The sequence below is a fragment of the Sander lucioperca genome, chromosome 12, assembly GCF_008315115.2.
Source record: "Sander lucioperca isolate FBNREF2018 chromosome 12, SLUC_FBN_1.2, whole genome shotgun sequence".
Taxonomy (NCBI): Eukaryota; Metazoa; Chordata; class Actinopteri; order Perciformes; family Percidae; genus Sander; species Sander lucioperca.
Window position 1 is genome coordinate 7,638,355 of NC_050184.1, and position 13,471 is coordinate 7,651,825.

Genomic DNA, 13,471 nt, shown 5'->3' on the forward strand with positions numbered 1-13,471 from the left:
AATTGAAGTTTTACAAGTTGGCACAAGTAATAAACCTAAATAAGCCCGGGTCATAGCCTAAAATAAAGTTTATGGTAATTAAACTAAACGATCTTCAAAATTGGTTTCGTCCCTGGCAACCAGGAACATTATTAATCCAAAAAATATAATCGGTTTATGTGCTAGATGTAATCTCTATAATTATATCATTCTGTATTTATTGTTTTCAGTTATAGTAGCGTTGGAGTTTAGTTTAGTTATAGTGAATCTTATATATTATGTTATTGTTAATGGCTTTTGATGAAGAATCATTCATGAATGTAAACAGCAGGGGGCGACCAACTAGCATTAGTCTTTTCCTCGAGGGAGGTGAAATATCTGAGACTTTTGTCATCATTTTGCTCAATCACCTAATAATATTTAGCAATTATTTATTTGATAAAAATTCATGGAGAAATAGGCATTCATAAACGTTTTTAATCCATGAATCATTGCTACTTTTCTTTTTTTAAACCAATGTAGACTAACCCGGAGTCAGATTCCCTGTATGTGTTTACACTTACTGGGCCATTAAAACTGTGTATTGGTGTTTTAATACCTCATCATTTGTTGTTTTGCGGTGACCTCCACTGACCCTACTACGTGCGTATTTACGGGTCCCGCCCGTTCTCTTAATACATCCATGGTCCCTCCCAGATGTTTTCTGTGTGACCAGTGCACCCTGAATACTCATTATGCTCTCATGTAGAAATGTTAGTTATGTTGCAGCTGTATGTTTATTTTTCATATCTGCCCTAACAAGACTGGGATCATGAATGGAAGAGATATGGTAGAATGGTCATTATGCCGTGTAGGCCTACTGTTTACAGAGGTCTTTTCATGTGGTTTTATGTGCCTTCACTGCCCATGGGTGGGTCTCATTTGAGTCTTTTTTGGACGGTTATGTTGTACTGAGGGACTACGAGGTACAGCTAAAGGGAGCTCTGTTCTGCACAGAGGAAATGGGCGTTCTCCTTGGAAAGTTTGGATGGAGTGACATGAAAAAAGTGAAAAAAATGAGGGGGGTGTGGTAAGACTGGAAAGGAGAGGACCATCAAGAGGGGCACAATGTTGTAGAGTGGTGAAGCTGCTCCAGAGATCTGATTCAGAGGGACAGGCAGTACTCAGGGTGAGTAGATATTTTCATGACTTTTTACATGATTTAAATAAATGTCTTGTTAAATCATGGTTTAAGTTCATTTCAAAACAAATATGGGTAGCAAAAAAAAATCATGCCATCAAAAGACACGTTTTTGTTATCACACTTTTTGTGTGCCGTAGCAAGCTTATTTCAACAACGTTACTCATCATATCTTTGTAATATGTGTATTTTATTCTTGAACCAAATTGTTTTTTTCACAACCATTTGCTTTGCTTTTTAAACTCTTTTCACTGAATGTTTACCTTTCATTGACTTAAATGTGATGGATGAAATCTAGTGTAATGACATACGGTAATTTGATCGTAATCGTGACTCCACCACCCACCCAAACGGACCTCTCCTACAGATGAAAATCTATCTTTTTTTCTCTAAGGCATGTCTCCTTATTGTGAAGTTAAATTACTGTCACTACAGCTTTGATTGCCTCTTTAGTGTTTGCATGTGCACTACTACTGTACAGTACAATGTCAAATAGCTTTGTAAAATCACAGGCTTTTTCTCAGACTTTAATTTCCTCTAAGTTAACAAGTAGAGCAGCTTTAATGAAATCCAAATTACAGACTGTTTACCCCATGCAATTAAAAAAAAAAAAAAAAAAAAACATTCAGAGGGGTAGAGAGGTTCATTGGGTAAATATTTTGGAACCGTTTAGATTTGAATAGGCCCGCCCAGGTTCTCTGTAGGTTTGCTGTACGATAGTAACACACAGGCCAGTCAAAGAGAAGTTTTAGAAATAACTCATTTCTGTTTGCGTGGTGTTACGCAACACAGAGTATACTCTGTTCAGCTACTCAGAATTTCCATGTTATGTTTCGAGGCAAAATAGGAAAGTTCCCTTACACTGATTTTCACTGTGAAACCAGCAAACATGTTAAATTGGTCACACACTATTTCTTTGCCAACTGTGATGTTGGATGCAGTTGCTCAGGAAGCCTACATTTAAACGGTTTTGTTTGTTTTTGGCAGGGAGTTGAAAATGGCATACCTGCTTATGTTTGTGACCCTGCTGCATCTCATCACACTGGCAATGCAGTTCATTGCAACCATGGAGAAGGTAGTAGTCATATTAAGGACATGATGTTTGTTTGCTTTAACTGTCTGTATTATTTCATAACTGCAACACATCCACCTGTGTGTATCTTGTCTAATCTCTCTTTAAAGTCCTGGTGGGTGTGGAATAGCCTGGAGAACTCAGACCTATGGTACAACTGTAGGTTTGACAACCACACAGAAACGTGGTTGTGTGCATCCTCCAAAGAAACTGGTAAGCAACAATGTAATTTTGTATACGTCCCAAAGATAAAGTCTGCAAACCAAAGACTGGTTTTTAGATGTGGGAATGTTTTCCTTTCTCAGAGTGGCATAAGGCAGTGCAGGTCCTGATGGTTCTCTCGGTGGTCTTCTCCTCGGTCTCCTTCTTGGTGTTCCTGGGTCAACTGTTTACCATGTCTAAGGGTGGACTCTTCTACTTCACTGGGCTGTGTCAAGTCTTTTCAGGTAACACTTGAGTGAAACAATGTCCCGCCGACATGATGAGTCCATTTGAAAAGGGTGATGCTTGCTCTCACAAATCCATGGTTGGCAAATAAGCTAAATGTTGAGACCGGGCCCTCTATATTTTTATATTTAAGTTCAATTAAACAATAGTATAATCCTTGAGTAAAATGGCTGTAACTTTAGTTTACTCTTTGTGATGGCTGAATTAGCAGATCAGGTATATATCTAAGGCCTATTATTAATGTCACACATGTGCCTGTTATGGCAAACCTGCAATCAAATCTACCTCTATTTCTTAAGTCTATATTGAATGGGTAGGCATAACCCAAACACTGTCACAGATTTTGCATACCTTACAGATATTAATGTTTCTGTGACAGTCTGAAGTAAAAGCTATTATATTGTGATGTATTCATGTTGTTTTGCCCAACATGTACAGGTAGGCAGGGGGTGGTTGTTGCTATCACTCTATTGTATACGACATGAATCAATAGGTATATGAAATGAAGCAGGTTACAAACATTGTAAACTTTTACACACATCCAACTTCTAAAACAAACATCACAATAGCTTATTTTCTTTCTTTTTTTTTTTAGGGCTGAACGCCTTTTCTGCAGCTCTCATCTACACATTACACAATAAGGCAATCCTTCAGAACTCCAGAGAACTGACATCAGGACACTTTGGCTACTGCTTTATCCTGGCCTGGGTGTGTGTCCCCTTGTTGCTGTGTAGCGGGGTCATATATATCCACTTGCGTAAGAAAGAGTGACCAGAAAAGGAAAACAACGTGGAAAAAGTGAAAGACAAAAATGTTTTTTTTTTTTATTGACTTGACTATTTCTCTTAAACATAATGCAGGAGTCACAGAGTTACAAATGCCTATGTTATGATTTTTGCTCAGGCTTCGGTTAATGTGACAATGTTTTTGAATTGTAGATACGTGTAGGCTACATTGGAAAATTCTCAGAAAATAATGGGCTTTCTCTTGAATCCTCACATTGAATCCTCAATATCAATCCAATATACAATGCTCACCTTCTTTTTAAGACATGCTTACTAGGCTATAAGGGGTTTTTGTTGTCCAGTGTTGACCAAGGAAGGTAAATACCAAAGCAGTGTTATGTACTTTTTAATATTATTGTAGTTAGGTGTCATGAGCGATTTTAATAGCTTTTGATTTTCCCAAGAGCAAACTGGAAATATGTATATTTTTTTACCTAAAGCTGATATCCAATAATATAACCTATTTAGTGCTTTCAATAAATATCACAAACAAAAAAGGTGTGCAAATGTATTGTTACAACATTTATTGTGAGGACACCATTTGTTTTTGATGATATTAAATTGCACATTTGATACCAAAGTCTGTATATACCATTTTTAGACATAATTGGATCATATTAAACTATATAACGTTACACAATGTATAGTGTTTATTGTGTGTGTGTGTGTGTGTGTGTGTGTGTTTGTACCTGATGTTAATTAATTCGGCTTTGCCAGCAGGGAGGAAAACGACTGAGTTCGTTGCCATAGCGATCGTACACTATTTCAACAACTTAGCTTCATCAGCTAGCTAGCTACTTTGTTAAAAAAAAAAAAAAACTAGCACAATACCGGACGTGTGTTTACCATAGAAGCGGGCTTTCTTGTGACAATGGAAGCTAAACCTCGTGTTTTAGGAACAACATCCAAGATGATTCCTCTTGCCCTACCTAAAGGAACAGACAAGTTATGTGAACTTTGTCAAAGAGAAGCGCGCCTGCAATGCACCGAGTGTCGGGTCACCTTTTACTGGTAAGATGTTATCCTAGCTAACGTTAGCTGTTTTATCATAAGACGTTAGGGCTGTCCATTGCTGTCAACTCAGTTATTTCTGAGAACATAGCTCCATTTCGAATACCACAAGATAAGTAGTCTTGTGATTATTTTGTGTGAGCTTGTTCAAACCATGGTTCGGACGTTAGGTGGCAGTGTCCGCCATATTGTTTCACAGCAACACAAAAGAGAGAACCACGTCGGCATGAAGAGCGTTCACGTGACTGTCGTCAGGAGGTCAGGAGGAGGGAGAGGAACAGCTGGAAATGAAATCACCCAAAACGGTTGTTTTTGTTCATGTGACTAGAGGAGCTGTTGTCTGCGCACGTTCGATCATTTCAGTAGGTCCACATCAGCTTGTTTTTATGTAAGCCAGCATTACCTTTGGCGTAGGTGGACATATCTTTAGAGTCAATTACAGATCATAAGATGGTGCCCGGTGAAATTCTCATTGGTACAGTATGGGGAGTGAAGAGGAACACGTGGTGACATCCCCCCTGCAGGGATTTATGTGAAGGGATGAGCCACTAAACCAGTCTTACAGGGAGCTTACAGACACTTATTGTGCTTGCTTCCCTCCCAGCCTTTAAAATAAACAAGGCTAAAAGTCAAGCACACTTCTTAAACATTATAGCTATATTATTAGAGAGAGAGAGAGAGAGAGAGAGAGAGAGAGAGAAGGGATAGAGGGGAGAAAACGAGTTTTTATTAGAACTGAAGCAATTACAGTAGCATATATATCTCAACTTTTAAATCCAGTTAAGAGATGAGTTAGCCCTTGTTCTTTGTCAGAGCAACATCATGATTTATGTCTTTAGAACGGGTTACTTTGGCTCAAAATAAGGCTGTAAAGCTATCACAATGTTAGGAGTGAAATGGTTTATTGGAGGCCATAATGAGCCATATATTATCAGGCTGCTGGCTTACTAGTATCCAGACTAATGTTTGTGGTGACTGTTTATTATTAGGCAGATTAAGAGGTATTATTTAAAGAAAGCTCAGCAGAGACAAGAAAGTATAGTGGCCTTGAGTGGCGACTGAGAAGAATCCTTGATTTGTGTGTCAGTGCTGTTGTGACGTGGCCAGATCACTGCCTGCTCGCTGCTTCTGTCTCCAGCCCAGAAACACAAATACGCTGGCGTGAACACACATCATGGTAGAAAAAAACAAAAGGAAAACCAAGACCGTTTCCACAAGTGTGCAGGAGAGGAGAGCCATATGAACAAAATTACAGACCAGTTATGTAATGGCATACAATTTAGTATGCCCTCTGTGCACTCGACATTTTTTAAATGGGCTAGAGGTTCTGCTTTGGAAATGTTAGCACTTCAAACCAACCAACTGATATATACTCGTATAGAAACATTTCATTGTTGATTGTACTTGTTACTGTGTCTTTAGATTTGAAGTTAGTCTGATCCACACTTTTAAACCATTCTTACTGAGACTACTATTTTACACTTACAGTATAAGTTGCAGCTCAGTTGTTCAGATCATAGCAGGGGAAACAGGTTTGATTCATGAGTTAACATCAGCCACATTGTGCCCAGAGGGGCACAAAAAAGTTTAACACAAAGCCAGGAGGACTCTCTGGATCCAAGGTGGCTGGCTGGAGAGAAAGAATATGAGGCAACTGAGCCCCTTGAGGCAAATTTGTGATATTGAGTTATATAAATACAATTTAATTGCCTTGAGGGAGGGAGTCAGTTTAGGAATATACAATTGACCTAAAGTTGCAGTCTTTATATATATATATATATATATACAGTGAGGAAAATAAGTATTTGAACACCCTGCTATTTTGCAAGTTCTCCCACTTAGAAATCATGGAGGGGTCTGAAATTGTCATCGTAGGTGCATGTCCACTGTGAGAGACATAATCTAAAAAAAAAAATCCAGAAATCACAATGTATGATTTTTTAACTATTTATTTGTATGATACAGCTGCAAATACGTATTTGAACACCTGAGAAAATCAATGTTAATATTTGGTACAGTAGCCTTTGTTTGCAATTACAGAGGTCAAACGTTTCCTGTAGTTTTTCACCAGGTTTGCACACACTGCAGGAGGGATTTTGGCCCACTCCTCCACACAGATCTTCTCTAGATCAGTCAGGTTTCTGGGCTGTCGCTGAGAAACACGGAGTTTGAGCTCCCTCCAAAGATTCTCTATTGGGTTTAGGTCTGGAGACTGGCTAGGCCACGCCAGAACCTTGATATGCTTCTTACAGAGCCACTCCTTGGTTATCCTGGCTGTGTGCTTCGGGTCATTGTCATGTTGGAAGACCCAGCCTCGACCCATCTTCAATGCTCTAACTGAGGGAAGGAGGTTGTTCCCCAAAATCTCGCAATACATGGCCCCGGTCATCCTCTCCTTAATACAGTGCAGTCGCCCTGTCCCATGTGCAGAAAACCACCCCCAAAGCATGATCCTACCACCCCCATGCTTCACAGTAGGGATGGTGTTCTTGGGATGGTACTCATCATTCTTCTTCCTCCAAACACGGTTAGTCGAATTATGACCAAAAAGTTCTATTTTGGTCTCATCTGACCACATGACTTTCTCCCATGACTCCTCTGGATCATCCAAATGGTCATTGGCAAACTTAAGACGGGCCTTGACATGTGCTGGTTTAAGCAGGGGAACCTTCCGTGCCATGCATGATTTCAAACCATGACGTCTTAGTGTATTGCCAACAGTAACCTTGGAAACGGTGGTCCCAGCTCTTTTCAGGTCATTGACCAGCTCCTCCCGTGTAGTTCTGGGCTGATTTCTCACCTTTCTTAGGATCATTGAGACCCCACGAGGTGAGATCTTGCATGGAGCCCCAGTCCGAGGGAGATTGACAGTCATGTTTAGCTTCTTCCATTTTCTAATGATTGCTCCAACAGTGGACCTTTTTTCACCAAGCTGCTTGGCAATTTCCCTGTAGCCCTTTTCCAGCCTTGTGGAGGTATACAATTTTGTCTCTAGTGTCTTTGGACAGCTCTTTGGTCTTGGCCATGTTAGTAGTTGGATTCTTACTGATTGTATGGGGTGGACAGGTGTCTTTATGCAGCTAAAGACCTCAAACAGGGCATCTAATTTATAAATGGAGTGGAGGTGGACATTTTAAAGGCAGACTAACAGGTCTTTGAGGGTCAGAATTCTAGCTGATAGACAGGTGTTCAAATACTTATTTGCAGCTGTATCATACAAATAAATAGTTAAAAAATCATGTTGTGATTTCTGGATTTTTTTTTTTAGATTATGTCTCTCACAATGGACATGCACCTACGATGACAATTTCAGACCCCTCCATGATTTCTAAGTGGGAGAACTTGCAAAATAGCAGGGTGTTCAAATACTTATTTTCCTCACTGTATATATATATATATATAATTCTATATATATATATATATATATATATATATATATATATATATAATTCTAATTCTATATATATATATAATTCTATTCCTCAGTGATGAAGAGCACCAGCAGGCGGACTGGGTGGGGATCCATGAGAGAATCTGTCAGTTGCTTGCTCCCATTCGTACCCCGACACTCTATAGTCTCCAGCGGGCTGGCCGCATTGAAACGCAACTTAAAAAGGTGAGGATGTATGTGACGCAACTTAAAAAGGTGAGGATGTATGTGATGCAACTTAAAAAGGTGAGGATGTATGTGACGCAACTTAAAAAGGTGAGGATGTATGTGATGCAACTTAAAAAGGTGAGGATGTATGTGACGCAACTTAAAAAGGTGAGGATGTATGTGATGCAACTTAAAAAGGTGAGGATGTATGTGACGCAACTTAAAAAGGTGAGGATGTATGTGACGCAACTTAAAAAGGTGAGGATGTATGTGATGCAATCGGATCACATGCACACACAGACTTCCTGTTTTGAGTTTGAGTCTTGTTTACATTTTTCTCTGTCAAGAATGCTAAGAATAACATGGATTCTGAGAAGTATATCACTAGGCCATTTTGAGTTTTCTTCTCGGAAGTGTGTGCTATCCAAACCTGGAGAACACAATGAAACTGTCTAACAACAACAAAAACAGCATAGATTCTGACAAATTCTCACATAGACTGTGTTATCTTCAGGAAACAGTAATGGTCAATCCATAGAAATTAAACCGCAAAAACACGCAGTGAAAATGTTGTGAAACACATTTAGAGTAGATGGAGGTAGAGAGACAATAAGGCTGATATTTTAGTTGAGGAGGAGGAAGAGAAAGGAGATTCATTAGTGCACTCCACACTTTTACAGTCTCAGTTCTTACCCTTGAGTCTTTTATTTCAGCAGGAGTTTGTCACGTGCTGTGGCTGACATAACTGCAGGGAGCTGCACAAAAATGTGCTTTTACTTTTCCATTGAAAAAATACCATCAAAGAGAAACAGCTTAGAAAGTTATTTTTTTCTTAAAGTTGAAGTTGAAGAAGATAAAGATTGTTTTCTGAAATTTATTTTTAAAGTTCCTTTTTTGGTTCCTAGTCTGGTTGTCACCATTTCTAAAGCAAGTTTAGTGATTCATGTTGGGTCATGTTAGTACAGTGATATTCAAGCTAATATTGTCAGTAAATAAGAGTGGTTTACTCCAGTTAATTGTTATGTAATATTCCTGGAAGCAGAGTCTGATGAACTAATTCAAAAGTAACCTGACATGAACCTTGGTTTTGGTTCCCTACTTAGGCGGAGCTTATTGAAATTTGCAGGTTGGTGGGTCAGAGCAAGCTGTCTGAGGGGAAACACCAGGAGGCTCTGCCTGCCGCCCAGTTCTGTCTGCGCTGTTCCATAGACCTCCATGGCCCCAGTACTGTCCAAATGGTCCCTGCCTACCTGCTGCTGGCTGAGGCTAACATGGGTGAGGAAGGAGCACAAAATGGTTTCTCAGCTCAAATTGTCTCCTTTCTCCTTCCTATACTGTATATGATGTTTAGTGCATGACTGTGTGTGTGCGTGTGTGCGTGTGCGTGTCTGCGTGTCTGTGTCTGCGTTTATATAAATATGAATTTGTGTGTGTATTTGTACTTTCCAGGTTTGGGTAATTTAGCTCGGGTGGCAGAGCTCCTGTCCCAGGCAGAGTGGGCGGTGTTGAAGAGCCCAGAATGTGGTCACGCAGTCCGCCACCGGCTGCACAGGAGCCTGGGCCGCCTCCACACAGCGACTGGAAACCTGGAAGCAGCTCTGCTTAACTTTGCAGATGATGTCTGTGTCATAAGTAACACACTCACCAGAAACAGCTTCAGTACATGAAGTTTTTTCAACTGTTCAATAACTTTATTGGTATTGTGAGAATCAATATGAAGCCACACTTTGCTCACCACATGAACTTGTCTCGCTGCTTGTAAATAGATGTATATGGTGTACATTGTTCATCTCTCAGGATGTACAATGTTTTGTTCCTCTTTTGTCGTGTGCACCCACCAACATTGAAAACCCCCCACTATATATGAATATACCTTGTAAAAAATGTCTCTGTTTTTTCAGATATACTTTGCCAGTGAGGAGTATAGTCTGGATAGCACAGTTACCTGTGGTGGCTACTTTCTCATGGCTGATGTGTTTACCAAGCAGGGCAAGATGCCCATTGCTCGTTCCTTGTACTCTCAGGTAAAATAAAACAGACGTAATTATAAAGAGACAATTTGGCCAAATCCGTTTTAGTTCATGTGTTTCATGGTTTATCTTCTATTGCTCATATTGTAGGTGGCACATACTTGGCACTGCCATCTGACCAAACTCCTCAAGACCCACGTCCAAAATGGCCAAAATCCTAACATGTTGTTGGAGTCCTCTTATGGTGCGTCTTGTCATCAAATATGCACATGTAAATGTAATATGGAACCATCAAAAAAAAACATTAGGTTTTGTCTATCAGTCCTTCACTACATCACCAATCCATCATTAGCTCCACTTGCTAAACAGCTTCATTGGCATATAACTAAAAAAATAAGGTCAACAATATCTATATTTAGCTGAGCTGTTTTGCCGTGCAATCCGAAAGCTAAACCCCAGATTTACACTAGCATGCTTGGGGCTGACTAGAGACCAGTGCTGACACATCTCTGGCTGTGCAGTATCCGCACCATTACCCTCTACTGCAGCTGCTGCCCTACAGATGATGCTAAGCCTGTTAGCTGCAATGCAATTTCCCAGGCTTTCTGGGATGTTTACCAGGGAAAAGTGTGTGTGTATGCTTACACAAACTAAACAGAAGATGCAGACAGACCTTAATTCACTATTAAAAGCATTAAATGAATTAGTTGTTTACATTTCAAGTGTATTTATGCCCATGGTAATATACTGTAAAAGCTAAAGGACATCTTTGTCTCTATCCATGACTTTCGATTAGATAAAGCCCAGCTAGTTGAAGTGGACGAGATGTTAAAAACCATGTTGGAGTTTGAGCAGAATGACTCCAGAAAAGACTCAACTCAGGTTGCACTGGTGGCCCACTGCCTGGCAATGCTGTGGTTCCTGGGAGGAGACTCCCTAAAGGTGAGTCACCCAACGAGTGGGTCCAGGGCAGGCATTAAAGGTTCAGTTTGACACAGTGATACAGTTCCCCATTTCCCCTTTATACGTCCTACTTTGGAGGGCTGTCTCAAGAAGGGATTATCTCTAATTGGTAAAGTCGTGAAGATGAGGTGGGAATTAGCTATTGTAATTGGATGCTATTTGTGGGTGTAAACTGCACCTCTTTAGATGTGGGATTAATGATCTCTAGTTTGTCAGGCAGGCTTAGAGAATGAGGCAGCAATGCCGTAATTGTGGCCATACCACTGACTGTACAGGACGTTCTGTACCAGCAAGGTGACTGCCACAGACTCAAAACCTTGTCGGGGGGTCTAAGTTCAGAGAGTCTTAGGCAGGTAGAAATTAAAGATTGGATAAGATCTTATGGCTAAGTGCAAGTAGTCTCACTTTAGCAAACATATAAATAGACACGACACCAAACGGTTACAAAACAGTTGATGCGTTTGTTTCGGCATTCATGTTATTATCTGGTGGTTTGGTGGGTTGTTACGGCTGGATGAAATACAATAGGAGTTTTCTTTTACTTCATCAACAGCTACACCAGAGTTCTAAAAATGCTGAACATATCAAGTTCTGTATCTTTTTTTAATGGTGCCTTTTCAAGGTCAACATGTTCAACCACAATGGCCTTTGTGTCAAGCAGAGCCAAAATAATACCATTTACCAGCACAGTTACCTCCTGCTGTTAATTGTAGAAGGAATAAGGACCAGGGTTCACCATGCCAGGAAGTTAACTAACCTGAGGGCTGTTGACTAAAAAGTATCTTTGATCTCCACAGTGAAATTCAGTGTATTCAGAGTGTAGTCAGCTATAACTGCTCATACTTTGTGCCACCAAGCCCACGTTATACTGTTCAGTCCAACTGTCTATTTCCCCCTATATTTATTGAACTACAAAGTTGAAAAAAATACTAGGCTGCACAGGATCCTGGGTATTCACTAATGAGAGACCTGTGGGTGGATACAACACTAAACGCACATAGACAATGCATATTCCCAGCTGATACAAATCTGCAGGAATTCCATGGATGCAAACCCCAATGAATTCCACATTGTGCTTGGCATGTTTTCATCTAGGCATGCACGGTTTAAGCCGACCAGGTTGCAATCCAGTTTTCTGTGATATTATTATATAAGTCTGTTTTATTCTACCCAGAGAGTCTAACAGCTGCAGCTGCTGTGTTTGTTTCCGTTTGTGTGCCAGGCACTGGGATTTGGCAGCACTGCCCTGCAGGCCAGCCAGCTGATACCAAACCATGACCTGACAGAGCCCATCCAGGGCCTGCTGCAGCTGGTGCAGAATCTGCAAACAGAATCACATCCTGGTTCTGACTAGCCACCATACCTGACCTGCCGATTCCTTTGCTTAGAGATCTGCTCCATCAAGACATCTGTTTAGCCCTACACTGATTCACCCTTGTAAATGTAGAAACAGCTGAATTGGTAACAAATAAAATGTTTATGAGTACAGTGCCTATGATGTCATTTAGGGTTTATCCAGATGTTGTGAATTGTTATTGTGAGCGGATAATGAAAAGATATTCACTTGATAAAAGCAGTACAAGGGAGACACCTTTTCATTGATTTTGATAATGACTCATCTTTATTTGAATCTAAAAAAAAAGGGGGGGGGGGGGTATATATTTACATCATTTTGCACATTTGTGAATTACATGATTTTGGGATCCATTTTGTAACACTGTCAGAATGATACAGAACAAAATAATGGTGAGGGCATTTGCTAAAACCATTTTTAACGCAATGTTTTTGCTTACCTCGTACCTAGCAGTCCAGAACCTCATTATCAATTCACCATATGCAGATATAATGAAAGCCATCTAGTGTCTATATATCATCAACAGCGCATGAACATTGCATTTTCCTTCTGTAAATCAAAGTATATTGTAAACCTTTAAGCAAACCTCAGGTTCATTTTAAAACACACTGACATAAAATGAACCCGAAGTTTGCTGGGAAATCCTTCATATATACAATTCTGTAACATTTATTTATTATATCAAAACAAAGAATCACTTTTAAAATCATCTCACTACTAGTGTTACTAGTACTGAATTATACAACAAAACGTTTGTTTTTTGGCATTCAGATTCATTTTTACGTGTCGAGAGGCAGCAAAACATGGAAACACTTGGATTTCCGCATATTCCCTTTTTCATTTTTGAGCCAAATGTACATTAGCAGCAGTTTGGAATTAAATAGTAACCTTGTGCTCTGTTGTGTTGTTGTACACAGTGACTAGTCCAGAGGTCCCTACATGTTTGTTCCAGGCTGTCCAAGCACCAAGCAGGCCAATGCACTTTCGATCATTTCATGATTTACATACGTTTGTCTTCCTTCCCTGTGTCACTAGCATGCAGCGCCCGTTTCTTTCAGTAGCTTCCATGCCTTGTATCCTCTTTTATGGCCACTGATCTATAAAGCAGAACG

General features: G+C 40.0%; 2 protein-coding genes across 4 annotated transcripts; both read left to right on the plus strand.

Annotated features, from left to right (window-relative positions):
• Positions 1–770: 770 nt before the first annotated feature.
• Positions 771–4,098, plus strand: emp3b (epithelial membrane protein 3b). Its single transcript, XM_031286874.2, has 5 exons — positions 771–1,147; positions 2,147–2,234; positions 2,342–2,444; positions 2,537–2,677; positions 3,274–4,098. Exons 2-5 carry the CDS (start codon positions 2,157–2,159, stop codon positions 3,447–3,449), a joined length of 498 nt encoding a protein of 165 aa, XP_031142734.1. The 5' UTR covers positions 771–1,147; positions 2,147–2,156; the 3' UTR covers positions 3,450–4,098.
• An 88-nt stretch (positions 4,099–4,186) lies between these two features.
• Positions 4,187–12,498, plus strand: zmynd12 (zinc finger, MYND-type containing 12). 3 transcript variants are annotated; one of them, XM_031286192.2, is made up of 8 exons: positions 4,187–4,474; positions 7,961–8,090; positions 9,176–9,347; positions 9,522–9,691; positions 9,974–10,096; positions 10,193–10,286; positions 10,839–10,984; positions 12,228–12,498. In XM_031286192.2, the coding sequence occupies exons 1-8, from the start codon at positions 4,335–4,337 to the stop codon at positions 12,357–12,359; spliced, it is 1,107 nt and encodes a 368-aa protein (XP_031142052.1). In that variant the 5' UTR covers positions 4,187–4,334; the 3' UTR covers positions 12,360–12,498. The 3 variants fall into 3 exon arrangements, with proteins under 3 accessions (XP_031142052.1, XP_031142055.1, XP_031142053.2); XM_031286195.2 differs by having other exon boundaries at positions 4,233–4,474; positions 9,199–9,347; XM_031286193.2 differs by lacking the exon at positions 4,187–4,474 and adding an exon at positions 4,529–4,779 and having other exon boundaries at positions 9,199–9,347.
• The last annotated feature ends 973 nt before the right edge of the window (positions 12,499–13,471 follow it).